Genomic DNA, 14,799 nt, shown 5'->3' with positions numbered 1-14,799 from the left:
AATGAAATACCAGCAATTATGGTATATATTTTCATTTCTTAATCATTATTATTCATAATTATTAATAGATTTGTTGAATTCACAACAAGATCTCTCATTTTCTGAACCGCTTCATCCTCATTAGGGTCGTGGAGGGTGCTGGAGCCTATCCCAGCTGACTTCAGGTCAGAGGTGGGGGATACCCTGAATTGGTGGCAAGCCAATCACAGGGCACAAGGAGACAAACAACCATTCACGCTCACACCCATACCTAGGGGCAATTTAGAGTGCCCAATCAGCCTATCATGCATGTTTTTGGAATGTGGGAGGAAACCGGAGTACCCGGAGGAAACCAACACCCGCCCGGGGCAAACATGTAAACCCAACACAGGTGGACCAACCCTGGCTTTGAACCCAGGACCCCAGAGCTGTGAGACCGACGCGCTAAGCACTCGCACCACCGGGCCGGGCCGATTGCTGAATTCATTCTATGTTAAAAAAAATAAAGCAAATAAAACAAAAATCACATTGTTTGGTTTTTAAAGAATTTATTTCCAAATTTGAGTGAAAAATAAGTATTTGGTCACCTACAAACAAGCAAGATTTCTGGCTGTCAAAGAGGTCTAACTTCATCTAATGAGGTGTCCACTCGTTACCTGTATTAATCATCTGTTTTAACTCATTATCGGTATAAAAGACACCAGTCCACAACCTCTGTCTCTCACACTCCAAACTCCACTATGGCCAAGACCAAAGAGCTGTCAAAGGACACCAAAGACAAAATTGTAGACCTGCACCAGGCTGGGAAGACTGAATCTGCAATAGGTAAAACGCTTGGTGTAAAGAAATCAACTGTGGGAGCAATTATTAGAAAATGGAAGACATACAAGATCACTGATAATCTCCCTCGATCTGGGGCTCCATGCAAGATCTCACCCTGTGGCGTGAAAATGATAACGAACGGTGAGAAAAATTCCCAGAACCACACGGGGGGACCCAGTGAATGACCTACAGAGAGCTGGGACCACAGTAACAAAGGCAACTATCAGTAACACAGCATTTGGATGATCTAGAAGAGGACTGGGAAAATGTGTTATGGTCAGATGAAACCAAAATAGAACTTTTTGGTAGAAACACAGGTTCTTGTGTTTGGAGGAGAAAAAATACTGAATTGCATCCGAAGAACACCATACCCACTGTGAAGCATGGCGGTGGAATCATCATACTTTGGGGCTGTTTACTGCAAAGGGACCAGGACGACTGATCTGTGTAAAGGAAAGAATGAATGGGGCCAGCTATCGAGAGATTTTGAGGGAAAATCTCCTTCCATCAGCAAGGACATTGAAGATGAGATGTGGCTGGGTCTTTAAGCATGACAATGATCCCAAACACACAGCTAGGGCAACAAAGGAGTGGCTTCGTAAGAAGCATTTCAAAGTCCTGGAGTTGCCTAGCCAGTCTCCAGATCTCAACCCCATAGAAAATCTGTGGAGGGAGTTGAAAGTCCGTGTTGCCCAACGGCAGCCCCAAAACATCACTGCTCTAGAGGAAATCTGCATGGAGGAATGGGCCAAAATACCAGCAACAGTGTGGGAAAAGCTTGTGAAGGGTTACAGAAAACGTTTGGCCTCCGTTATTGACAACAAAGGGTACATAACAAAGTATTGAGATGAACTTTTGGTATTGACCAAATACTTTTTTTCCACCATGATTTGCAAATAAATTCTTTAAAAATCAAAAATGTGATTTTTAGGGGGGCTTCTCCACATTCTGTCTCTCGTGGTTGAGGTTTACCCATGTTGACAATTACAGGCCTCTCTAATCTTTTCAAGTAGGAGAATTTGCACAATTGGTGCTTGACTAAATACTTATTTGCCCCACTGTATGTTCATTAATATGAATATAAATATGTTCATATGTGTCCCTTATCAAATAAATGAATACATCAAGTTCATTCCGTGAAAAACGTCCAATTTGCTGTTTACTGAAAATGTGAGACTCAATGGACATATTACAATGCCACGTTAACTGTATCACCTCTATTTAAACCCCTATTTGACCAATATTTTAAATTATTTTCTTCAATAACGTATTAACAGAGTATGCTTGATGAAGCAAAAGAAGAAAATATGGATTAAAAACACCCATTAAAGGCCATCAACATGAAATCCATCGCTACCAACCCCTCCAATCCAAATACCGTATTTTTCTGATTATAAATCGCAGCTTTTTTCATAATTTGGCCGAGGGTGAGATTTATACTCTGGTGCGATTTATGCGTAAAATTATTAACAGATTATATATAATGTCACGTGTTATTTTCACACTAAACCGCAAGGGGGCGCTCTATGCATGTGCTGCTAGAGTTATCGGAATAACTCTTAATTTGTTACGTCGTTACTGACATTATCAGGCATGTCAGTCATGTAACGTTAGTATAATTTTAAATTGTCTTTCAAGATAACGTATGTTTTGGGTGTTGGATTTTATCAAATAAATTTCCCCCAAAAATGCGACTTATACTCCAGTGCGAATTATATGTTTTTTTCCCATCTTAATTATGCATTGTTTTGCTCGTGCGATTTATACTCAGATGTGACTTATAGTCCAGAAAATACAGTAAATTGAATGTCTATCACCATTAACTGCAGCCAATGAGTCTATAGAAGTATTACTTGCAGGTGATGAAGACACTCGGCGAAGATGAGAATGACCTGGCAGCAAAGTCCAACAGCTGATAGAGAAAATGTGCGAATGTTATCACTAGTTTTTCTAACCTCGCTCCCCCGCAACTTGTGTAAAACACTACACTTTGCATTATTATTATCATTATCATCATTATTATTCACCCCTGCCGGGGAGCTTATCTTCACCGCTATTTTGTTGCTCAGCAAAAAATAAAAATTTTCATTATAATTACAATCTAGCAGAAGAAAAATATGAAGGGTGTCATGTTGTTGTCTTGAACATTCATACAGTCTGTGGAAAAAGCACAAAAAAGTCAACCTTCAGTGTAACTCAACATGAGAGTTTGAGTCATTGTGATAAAGATAATGTGAATTCCTACAATTTGCCATTATTATAAAGCTTGGAAATTAAGTCATAAAGTTAAGGGAGTGTTTAAAGTTAAAAAAAATTATTAAACGTTTAGAACAAATGGAAGTAGTTCAATGGATGAACTTTGATCTTATGAAAGTGTTTACCATGTGCGCCATGGTCCCGTGGGCCGTCGTCATGGCAACGGCCTTCTCCATCCCAGCAGACATCTACTATAGCAACCAAAGTTTGCGGTCTCTCAATATGAACTCATTGGCTGCCGTTGAAGGGGATGGATTCCCAATCTATTTGAACTGGGAAAGTCTGTCAGTGGATGATCACAATTTCCTGCCATTGACGACAATAGACGTCCAACCTATTTTGATTGCAAGGGTCTGGCTGAGGTAAGCACTGGTTCTCATTACACTGACATTTCAAAATCATCAAAAGTGCACCTGTAAGCCTTTTGCTGACATCTAGAGGCAACAAAGCGTAGCGGCAATAATAAGCCTTTTATCTAATATACAGTAATGCCCTTGACATACGAGTGGCGCGACATACGAGTCTCCCAACATATGAGAAATTTCAGATACAAGGACAATTCCGAGGAAATTTTGACCATACGAGATGGTCCCCGATGCGACCGCTCGGGTGGCCCAGTATGCGAGAGGCTGCTTATGAGAACAGTATCAGTTTTCTTGCCGCATCTCCTTCGCGTAAAGATATCTACAAGCACAGGGCCGTAAAGGTTGCATTGTGACCGAGTCGACAAAAGTGACCATGTATAACAAGGCTTTTTTTTCTTCATTAAAAAATAACCATATATTGTAAGGCTATTCTTCCTAGAAAAAAAACCATGTATAGTAAGGCTTTTATTTGTTTAAAAAATACCATGTATAGTAAGGCTTTTATTTGTTAAAAAATACATTGTACATTAAGGCTACTTTCCAATAAACATAAAAAAGGTAGTCGGACTTGGGTTCAAATCCAGGTTGGTCCACCTGTGTGGAGTTTGCATGTTCTCCCCGGGCCCTGGGTTTTCCTCCCACATTCCAAAGACATGCATGGTAGGCTGATTGGACACTCTAAATTGCCCCTAGGTGTGAGTGTGAGCATGTATAGTACGCTTTTTATTTGAGATTTTTTTATATCTTAATATTATATATATATATATATATATATATATATATATATATATATATATATATATATATATATATATATATATATATATATATATATATATATATATATATATATATATATATATATATATATATATATATATATATATATATGTTAGAATAATGATTCAAACCTTTTAAATCATTATTAGTAATATTTAATTAAAAAAGGAAAAACATCTTTCAACAAATTCTGCTTACAACTTCGAAGGAGATGCAATGTGACGCCGTCTCAGTCCACAGTGCATTCTCACGAGCGGCATACTCTTTGGTTCATTTAGCGGCACATAACCAAAACATTCAAAGGTAATCTGATTTAAACAATTGCCATTGAAAGAAAAACACCTGCGTAAGAATTTGCAGTATAAGCATAATAATTTCTTTATAAGGTAAACTGCCGGTGTCCCAGACAAAACACTTTATGAGTCCTTCGTAGATCATTGCGAACTTGCATCCGGGTGGCTGGGTTGCGAGGTCTATCTCCCAGTAAACAGTCCTTGGAGGGTGAGGTGTTATGTCAACAAGCTGGAGCCAGCAGGGTGACCTCGAGTTTGTCCCAGTCTCAAACTAAAGACACTCTTATACAAAAGTAATTAAAATGCCTTATTACTTATTAAAAATGCTTACAAAACATATAGAAACACCCCATAATAATTCTAACAATATATAAATATATATATATATATATATATATATATATATATAAATATATTTATATATATATATATGTATATATATATATATTAAGATATAAAAAATTATATAAACCATGTATAGTACGCTTTTATTTGAGATTTTTATATCTAAATATTTTATATATTAATATATATATATACATATATATTAATATATGTATATATATAAATATATTAATATATATATATATATATATATATATATAATTATATATTTATATATATAAATATATTAATATATATATTTATATATATATATATATATATATATATATATATATATATATATATATAAAATATTAAGATATAAAAATCTCAAATAAAAAGCGTACTCTAGTACGCTTTTTATTTGAGATTTTTTATATCTTAATAATATTGCTAACCAATGGGTCTAAATCCCCTTTCGGCTCACGTCGGCCTGAGACGAACATTGGCCACGCCCATCAAGTGTCTCACTGCGCACCGGCAGCAACATTGCGGCCATGTTGCTAGGGGCAGCATTTCCATCTTTAACGTGATACTTGGACATCGTAAATAAGTCGTTTCTTGTTAATTCTCCACCGAGTTTAATGATCTTGCAGACGTCCAAGGCACGCTGTCAAAGAACTGCGTCGTGCCTATACATTGTTGCAGTCGGCGGCTGGCTAGCTTGCCAACAACTCCGAGCTCCAAAAGGCCCGCATGTCGCCGAGTTAACTCCAAGTCCAGGTTTTTCTCTTCGAAAAGTGACGCCACCATGACCCTCTTGTGCCACCTGGTCCAAGCGACGAGGCCGAGACCGAGCTTTGTTCCTCTCCTTTCCCGGCCACCTTGTCGCCTGCCGCCTGGACGGAGGCTCGCTAACTCGGCTAGTTTGTCCAGCACCAGCAGGTAACTGCCAGTAGCAAAAAACAACAACATCTTCATTCCAAATATTTTGAAATAGTCAACATAAATAAGTGGTCAATATAAATAAGTAGTCAACATGAACAAGCGGTCACGGAAGTAGTCAGGTACAAACAGTGACTAAAGTGGTTAGCAGCCTATCGAGAGTGCAAATACAAGATGAGAAATTAGTCTAGATTAGGTGCTCCTAAGTGCAGAACTTGAGTTGATGCAGTTATTGCAATTTTATCACAGTAGATTGATTAATTCATTCAATCATTTTCTGAACCGCATTATCCTTACTAGAGTCAGGGGGGAGGTGGTGCTTGGAGCCTTTCCAGCTGATTTCGGGCCAGAGGCAGGGGACACCCTGAAGCGGTGGCCAGCCGATCGCAGGCCAAGAGGGGACGGACAACCATTCACGCGCACACTCATACCTAAGGGCAATTTAGAGTGTCCAATCAGCCTACCATGCATGTTTTTGGAATGTGGGAGGAGACTGGAGTACCTGGAGAAAACCCACACAGACATGCAAACTCCACACAGGTGGACGTGACCTAGATTTGAACCCAGGACCCTAGAGCTGTGAGGCCGACGCGGTAACCATTCGCTCCACCGGGCCGCCCATGTACTGTCATTTTTCTGTATAGAAAAAAATACCGTATTTACTCGCATATAAGCAATGTTCCCTCTAAGCTGCGCACGTGCGCAATTGCGCACTACTCCCGTCTTCTCTGCGCACAGCAAATCATATGGAGCGCACATTAAAAAAATAAAAAAATTATTATTATTTATTTTTTAATCATTTTTTTAGCTGTGAGACCGACGCGTGAACCACTCATCCGCCGGGCCGCCCATTCATTGATATTAATCATTACATTTTATTATTACTAAATCATTTATGTGTAGTACACACCTGCTTATGGTAGGTGTGATACTGGTGTGTGCCCATAGCGAGCAATGATGATGTTGCTCACACCGGTACTCAGTGTGCTCAGGGAGGTTGTCTTTCTGCCCAGACAAACAAAAAATTAGAGGGAACATTGCATATAAGCCGCCCGCACATATAAGCCGCACCCTGAAAGTTGTCTTGAAATTTTTGAATTTTACGATTTCTCAATACGATGATTCCCAATTTTCACCTCCATATTCATGGTTTTAATAGTGAGTACAAATGTGTTACTTTGAAGAGAAAATCTTAAGAAAAATCATTACAAGTGGTATTTCTGAGACACTGTATGAATCAAATGCACATTATTAGGCTCAATATCATAAGAACGTTAATATTCCTGTCTTTGTAAATTCAAAATATCAAATTATTCAATTCGAAAAAAAGAAATAAGTCTATCTTGATGAGAACCTGATGCTTTCTAATTACAGAAATTACAATTTTCTTACTAGAAGTTTAAGATGTTGTGGCAGCTATATTGTTTCTAATGGCAAAATATCTCAATTATTTCGATGGTTCATTATTACTCCAATAGTTGTCACTTTCGAACAAGAAATAAAACGAAAAATAATCAAGGTGGAATTTTGTTTTATTTCAAAATCAAGGCTACTCGTGTCTGGCGGAAAAAAAATGTGGACGGCAGCGCCCCAACCTCACTAAGATGGCCGTGCCCCGAGCGAGCCGTCATGGGAACATTTTGCATTTTATGCAAGATACGTTTTTTTCTGTTTATCTTTTTTCTATTTTGAAATAAATGACCGTATTGGCATTTGCTTGCGTCAGGACGTCAGGGCGCACGCACGGGCGCCATTTTGTAGGGACGTCATCGTGTCACGTCATTGTGTCACGCCATTGTGTCACGGCATCGTCAAATTGTAGTTTCTTTGCAAGTCATGTTTTTATGCGCATATAAGCCGTACCCTCGATTCAGTCATCATTTTTTGGTCCGACAAAAGCGGCTTATATGCGAGTAAATACGGTAATTTGGTGTTCAATAAGTCTATTCAAATTTGAGTCTTGAAAAAGCGGGGTCGTCTTATATTCAGGTCAATACGGTAGTTTAATAAAGTTTGTTCTTCCAGCACGGTCAATCTGACTTATGACGTGTTTGATGGGAAGAGCGACAGCCCCACACCACTAGTCTTCCTGCACGGCCTGTTTGGAAGCAAATCCAACTTTCAATCCATCGCCAAGTCACTGGTGCAGCGGACCGGTCGTAAGGTGAACGAAACACATACCAGCACTCGTCGGAATCCTGATCCTCTGTATTCCGGCATGTAGACATCCTCATCGTCTTTTTGTCCAGTCAGGTGCTGACCGTTGATGCCCGTAACCACGGCAACAGTCCCCACCATCCAGAGCTGACGTATGAGGCCATGAGCGGCGATCTGTTGCAACTTCTCACGCAGTTGCATATCGACAAGTGCATCCTAATTGGGCACAGCATGGGCGGCAAGACGGCAATGACCACCGCCCTCACTCAGGTCACCGCTCGTACATTCACTTGCGGCGTGATACTGAGAGCTAAATGCTTTAAAGATCTTTGTTTTCCCTGCTGGCAGCCGGCACTGGTGGAACGGTTGGTTGTGGTGGACATCAGCCCGGCCCAGAGCAATACCAGAAGTGACTTCCACTTGTACATTGACGCCATGCGAGACGTCAACGTCCCCAGCGATCTGCCGCGCTCCACCGCCAGACGTTCGGCTGAGGACCAGCTGCGACACCGAGTCAAGGTCAGAATCACTTTTATGGGAAGATTCTCTGAGTGATCTCACGTGATGATCAAACTCCCCCGACCGTGACGTAATCGGAGATTTTTGTGTTTAGGAACACTCGTTGCGACAGTTCCTGCTCACCAACCTGGTGGAAAGAAATGGAAGTTACACTTGGAGGGTCAACCTGGATGCAGTATCAGCACACCTTGATGACCTCATGAGTTTTCCAAGTGTTGACTCCACCTATCATGGCCCTACGCTCTTCCTGGGCGGAGCCAAATCTCCTTACATCAGGTACAACTTCCATCCAGTCGGGTACAAAGTAGAGGTTGTTGAACTGTTGTCACCCATCTTCCCCCAGCTCCGAAGATTACCCCAAAATTGAGCGTCTGTTCCCGTGCGCCAGCATTCAGTACATACCAGATGCAGGCCACTGGATTCACGCTGAGAAACCATTGGACTTCATCAGCTCTGTTGTCACCTTCCTGCGTTCCTAATGCCCACCACCAGATGAGAACCCAAAATGGCCAACCACATAAATGGACTCCCACAATTATTTTTCACTCTCGCATTAAAGTGAAGGCGGCCCAGTGGCGCGAGTGGTTAGCGCATCGGCCTTACAGCTCTGGGGTCCTGGGTTGTAGTCCAGGTCGGTCGGTCCACCTGTGTGGAGTTTGCATGTTCTTCCTGGGGCAGCGTGAGTTCTCTCCGGGTACTTCAGTTTCCTCCCACATTCCAAAAACATGCATGGTAGGCCAATTGGACACTCTAAATTGCCCCTAGGTATGGGTGTGAGCATGCATGGTTGTTCGTCTCCTTGTGCCCTGCGATTGGCTGGCCACTAATTCAGGGTGTCCCCTGCCTCTGGCCCAAAGTCAGCTGGGATAGGCTCCAGCACCCCCCACGACCCTAATGAGGGTAAAGCGGTTCAGAAAATGAGATGAGGCATTACAGTGAAGCCCCAGCCCTTAACACTTCCAGGATTTAATGTGGTTGTCAAGCTCAGTTCTGCTACCTGGCAGGTTGTGTTGTAATGTGGTACTATACTAAAGACAAGAAACCCTCATTCAGTACTTAACGGGTGAAATAATCGGTGAAAAAAGCTGCAATATGAGGAAGTCGGAACACTGCAACTTTTACCCTGCCATATTTATACTAGGACTGCGTGCAGGTAGCCTATCATGTGTCAGTGTTGTCCTATCTGTCGTGTATTATTTGTGGGGTGACATGTGGTGAGGTCTTTTTTCCCCGACGTGACATTCCACTTCAACAACTTCTACATTTACATTATTCTCAGCACCGAAGTCAATTTTTCCTCTCTGTGGCATCTGCAATGTAGCATGTTTGTCTCGGTTTAAGAGGTGGGAATTGGCTTGACGAGTGACGGAGTCAGACAATGACTTGAAGTCAAATGGTTTCATTGAACTGACAATTATGCACTCTCCATGTAAGCAAATTAGTCATCTATATATTATTATAAGTAGGAAAGGTAAGTAAACGTGGTGGCTTTGTTTATTTACAATCAAAGTTATAAAGAAAATAAATCACACATCCATAATATATTAACCCTGAAGTAACATTGTCCTTCCTATGTTGTATACATAATATTGTTCATGTGCCGATGATTAGCCCTCTTCAATAAAAGCAAGGTATTTAAATGATTTCTTCCTGAATGTGGTCATTGTGCGTCAGTTGAGCGAAACCACCTGGAAACCGTCATTGACCTTGAGCTGGGGGGTCTCTGTGGTAGGCTGCCCCCCGGTGCCCCTCCTCCACTTGTCCTTCCAAGTGGGTGCCTGCCGCATGGGTGACAGCTGTGGCCTGCCATTAAAGCCCTGGGTGGGACTGTGCGCGGTGGGCGAATCTGGCGGGACGGGCCCGGGAGGCACCGGGAAGTTGGTAGGCCGTTGAAGGGGCACCTTGTTCCTCCTCAGGATGCCCATGCGAGAGGTTTTCTTGGTGTTGTTGTCCAGCTGCTGCTGCAGATGGAGCTGCTGCTGAAGTAGAAGCTGCATATCCTCCTGAAAGGCAGAAGAAACGACCACACCTTATACAGTGGTACCTATGAAATTAATTGGTTCCAGAACTGGTTTTGTAAATTGGATTTTTTATAAATAGAAGCATATTTTACATTGAATTAGGGCTCATTCCTTGACCTTTAATACTACCCCCCAAACTCTTGAAAAATGATAAAAGTATACCAATTTTGGATGAAAAATGTATGCGAAAGAAAAAATACTATTTATTAAGCCATTAAAATGGATTTTAAAAAATTGTGTGGAATTGCGAGTGGCAGCTGAGTAAACGTATGTTCACGTGCATGTGAACGCAACAACTTAAAATTATGTTACGCACACTCAAACAACTTTATGACGAACGAAGGTCAAAGGAACACTAATTAGGAACTCGCCCCGGCCAGATCTGATCAGCCATGGTTCAAAGGTGCCCAGAAAAAAGAGCTTTTGGGGGTGTTTGCCATTGGCTATCACGAGAATTTTAAAATATAATACCAGATACAAGAAGTGTATTTACATTTCGACGGGGATGTTTGACGTTTCGTAAATTGGACCGTTTTTCGTATCTTGGAACAAAAGATTTCCCGTCAAAGCTTTTCGTAACCTGAATATTTTGTGTCTAGAATGCATCACTGTTAAGTAGAGGTACGACTGTAGTAAGTTTTGGTGCAACACCCAGTTTTTGAATACCCACCTTCCAGGCTTCCAACTCCAGGGACAACTCCAAGCGTTTCTGTGCCGCCTCCAGCAGCTGGTTGTTAAGCAGCATCATTTCTGTCTTGCAGCGCAGGAGCTCCGTCTCCATGGCTTTCTTCCTGCTCGAACACATGCAAACAACTATTAGCCAAACAAAACCCCAGACGTCCATCCGCACCCGCTACTAACTTCTCGATGGCGTCGTCTCGATCCCTCAACGCTTGTTGCAGCAGGGCGCCATCCTCCGACGTGCGCCCTTGAAGTGAGTTGGATTCCTGAATGCAGTGCCACGTGTTAGATCAAACACTTTTGACATTTAGCATGGCTCACAGCAAGTTCTTTTGTGACACTTTGACATGACGGGCGAAGAAACAGGTCGCGTGAGTTTTGTCAACTGAAATGGTTCTGCCCAAATGGCTGGATGTCAAAAGTAGGCGCAAGCTATTGTTGGCAAAAATGAACATATGACTACCTAAGTACACAATATGGGTCAATTCTGAATGCTTTGCCAGTATGTGCCACAGTTTTTCTCCAGACCAAAATCCAGACCGCAGTGAGAACATATTCCAAGAAAGTTAGCACCTTTTGGGCAATTCCAGTGACGGCCATTTTGCGGGTGATGTCCTGCAGCTGCGTAAGGGCAGCGTCCAGGCGCTTCTCCCCAGGAGGCGGCAGCTCTGGTAGGGGCTCCCCCTGCTGGGCGGGCATCATCTGCATCAGCCTCAAGATGGACAGGATCTCCTCCGTCACCTGGAAACACGAAGGTCACTCTAGGCCCTCGTCACCAACATGCGGACAGAGGGGTTACCCGCTCTCGATCCTGACTCCATCCGGACCCGTGTCGACTCTCCTGCAGTTTGTCCACTTGGGCCTTTAGCTTGATGCTGCGTCGTCGGGACAGCTCCACCTCCCGACGAACTTCCTTCAGCTGCAACCGCACATTTTTAGATAAATTCATGGCAAACTTGATTGAACATAATTAACAAATGCAACAATGTTAACATTGCAATTTTTCTAAGTGTCATTGATTAGAAGTACAAAATGTTCAGGTTTTTGAAAATCTAATTCTTTTTTCCCTTGTAGGATGTTTGATGTAACATGTGCGTGACTTTGTTAAGCACGGCTAATTATAAAACGATCGTTGGCATTGACGACGATAGACGTCCAATCTATTCAAACCCTTCCTTAAAAGGATCCTGATTCTGTGCCATTGATGGCTATAAGAAATCCAATCTATTTTGACTGCAAATTAATGGTGATACATTTTGAGTTTGGGAGGCCAGCAGCAAATAATCGCAGCCTAACTACCATAGCACGTACTCTGAATACTAAAAATACTTTTTTTTTGTCATGCCACCAATTTTTATGTACAAAAAGTCTCTGAATTCCCATGACAACCTTGTTACACTGTTGCTAAACAATAAATATCAATGAGTATGCATGCAGAAGAGTCTAATGGGGGAAAAATTAGGATTACAGCGGCAGTAGAGGTATTGTCGGCGTCTTGGTGCTGACGTGACGAGACGCTCCTATTGGTTCATTTGGGACTCAGTTCTCTCGCTAGTAGTTTTACATTTTAGCTGACAGGTTAGCTGGAGCCATATCAACCCATCAATTGAGCCACATATGGCTCGCGAGCCTTATCTACCCATCAAGAGAAAAACATTTGGCTCCTGAGCCGTATCTCCCCATCAAAAGAGCCACATATGGCTTGCGAGGCTTATCTACCCATCAAGAGAACCACATATGGCCCCCGAGCCATAGGTTCCCTACACCTGGTCTAACTACTCCCAATTTTTCAGGGTTGGGTTTCCACAAATTAGGTCAATTAGAAGAAGATACAAGGCCCAAATTGTTACTTTTTGCCCCGCCTCTTTGCGCCATTTGACGTAACAGCTGAGATTTAAAACCCACTACAACAGCAACAAAAGGACCATCTAAGAAGGAATAAATGAATGAATGGAACCGTGTCATTGACGTGTCCGAGAGTCCTGCGCCTGCCAAGCGGCCTCCCCCCGTTGATAAGGTCGGGCAGGGTCATGTAGCTCCTCTGGAAGGGGTTGTCGCGCCCCCCCAAGTTGGGCGACCCGGAGCGCTCCTCCCGCAGGGGTGCGGTGACACCCGATGGCCGAGGATCCGAATCGGCATCCTCGCGCACTTCCGTCAGGCTCAGGCTGGTGAGGATGCACTCGTCGACGGTCCCAGGCGCTTCCGGGGCTTCGTCTTCTGGGTCCGACAAAGAAGCGTGACGATGCGGGGTTAGTGAGGAAGTTCGGGTGGGTTTGGAGCGGATTCTGTTGAGGGAGCAGTAAAGCCTCTCGGTGGAGGTCAAGCGCGGACGCAGACGCGAGTTGAGGTCCGAGAATTCCGCCGAAAAGTCGGGCTCCCCAGGGGACTGGAACACATCTGCCGAGTCCATGGTCGTAAGGCGAGACTGACGAAAAGAAAGATTAAGGTGGAACACGGAAAAGAATGTGGGCCAACTGGTTTTTCCTGCCGCCAAATGACGCCACGCCACTCATTCCGACTGAAGCTGACGTCATTTCCCCGAGCGTTTATATACTTCCTTATCTCGAACCCTTTGGAGGACGTCGTAAAAAAACAGAAAAGTTGATTCGCCAGACTCAAATGCAGGGCATTAGAAACACTTCCCGATGACAACAGGTGTACATTTCACTGAGATTCAAAATTTTTTATCATATTAAGACAATACTTTTTATTTCAAAAATAAAATAAAACAAGGAATGCGGCCCGGCAACTGAGTGGTTAGCGCGTCGGCCTCACAGTTCTGGGGTCCTGGGTTCAAATCCAGGTCTGTCCACCTGTGTGGAGCTTGCATGTTCTCCTTGGGCCTGCATGGGTTTTCTCCGGGTACTCCGGTTTTCTCCCACATTCCAAAGGCATGCATGGTAGGCTGATTGGACACTAGAATTGCCCCTATTTATGAGTGTGAACGTGAATGGTTGTTTGTCTCCTTGTGCCCTGTGATTGGCTGGCCACCAATTTAGCCTCAGGCCTGAAGTCAGCTGGGATAGGCTCCAGCACCCCCCACGACCCTAATGAGGGTAAAGCGGTTCAGAAAATGAGATGAGATGAGATGAGAAAACAAGGAAACTGGAGTCCAATAAAATCCTTGGTGGAGGTAGGTAATAGTTAAGAAAATATACACATTAAGCACAATGGCTCACCAGTCCGAGTACTTTTCAGCCATTTGTTTTTCTTAAAATATTGTGAAACTTGAAATGAGCTACATTCTGGTTTTTGTTTTGTTTATCATCTGTCAAAATAACAAAAAAATTAATCATGCTCAGGTTTCCGATTGAAAATGAGTGGTTGCATCTCAGAAAACAAGTTTTAATCCCTTTTTACAATCTGAGTTTCTTGAACAGAAATGGGAAAACAAAATACAAATGATAATTGCTTCCCATTGCTTTTGACGCATTGTTTATACCAAGATACATCTCAGGCATCTGCCGAATTGACAGTTTTTAACCTCAATGTCCTTCTTGTATATTGCGGGAAGAGAAACAGAAATTGAAACAAAAAAACTTCATTCCTTGGTATGCTTTTTGTTTGCAAACATGAAATCAAGGAGCACATAAAAAAAAACACTAACCGAGGTATTTACAAACTGTCAAACCCTAAGGAAAACCGTTACTGATCATA

General features: G+C 42.5%; 2 protein-coding genes across 2 annotated transcripts; one reads left to right on the top strand and one right to left on the bottom strand.

Moving 5' to 3' along the window:
* Positions 1–5,326: 5,326 nt before the first annotated feature.
* On the top strand, positions 5,327–10,083 carry abhd11 (abhydrolase domain containing 11). Its single transcript, XM_077592893.1, has 6 exons — positions 5,327–5,764; positions 7,790–7,928; positions 8,018–8,191; positions 8,270–8,440; positions 8,535–8,716; positions 8,784–10,083. Exons 1-6 carry the CDS (start codon positions 5,631–5,633, stop codon positions 8,917–8,919), a joined length of 936 nt encoding a protein of 311 aa, XP_077449019.1. The 5' UTR covers positions 5,327–5,630; the 3' UTR covers positions 8,920–10,083.
* Positions 9,917–13,680, bottom strand: bicdl2l (bicaudal-D-related protein 2-like). The gene is made up of 6 exons (XM_077592892.1): positions 13,100–13,680; positions 11,942–12,061; positions 11,716–11,883; positions 11,323–11,408; positions 11,132–11,252; positions 9,917–10,443 (listed from the first exon to the last, which is right to left on the bottom strand). Exons 1-6 carry the CDS (start codon positions 13,550–13,552, stop codon positions 10,111–10,113), a joined length of 1,281 nt encoding a protein of 426 aa, XP_077449018.1. The 5' UTR covers positions 13,553–13,680; the 3' UTR covers positions 9,917–10,110.
* Between the last annotated feature and the right edge of the window lie 1,119 nt (positions 13,681–14,799).

Source organism: Stigmatopora argus, chromosome 22 (genome assembly GCF_051989625.1).
Source record: "Stigmatopora argus isolate UIUO_Sarg chromosome 22, RoL_Sarg_1.0, whole genome shotgun sequence".
In the NCBI taxonomy this organism is placed as follows: Eukaryota; Metazoa; Chordata; class Actinopteri; order Syngnathiformes; family Syngnathidae; genus Stigmatopora; species Stigmatopora argus.
Note: the sequence above shows the minus strand (reverse complement) of the source record. Positions and strands in the feature narration are given on the sequence as shown.

Bases quoted from the DNA above. Each gene is read 5' to 3' on its own strand.
- abhd11 (XM_077592893.1), top strand. From the start codon at position 5,631: ATGACCCTCTTGTGCCACCTGGTCCAAGCGACGAGGCCGAGACCGAGC. The intron at 8,192-8,269 runs GTCACCGCTCGT...CCCTGCTGGCAG, and splicing joins TGACCACCGCCCTCACTCAG to CCGGCACTGGTGGAACGGTT. The intron at 8,717-8,783 runs GTACAACTTCCA...ATCTTCCCCCAG, and splicing joins GCCAAATCTCCTTACATCAG to CTCCGAAGATTACCCCAAAA.
- bicdl2l (XM_077592892.1), bottom strand. From the start codon at position 13,552: ATGGACTCGGCAGATGTGTTCCAGTCCCCTGGGGAGCCCGACTTTTCG. The intron at 11,253-11,322 runs GTTAGTAGCGGG...GTGTTCGAGCAG, and splicing joins CGAGACGACGCCATCGAGAA to GAAGAAAGCCATGGAGACGG. The intron at 10,444-11,131 runs GTGGGTATTCAA...TCTGCCTTTCAG, and splicing joins TGGAGTTGGAAGCCTGGAAG to GAGGATATGCAGCTTCTACT.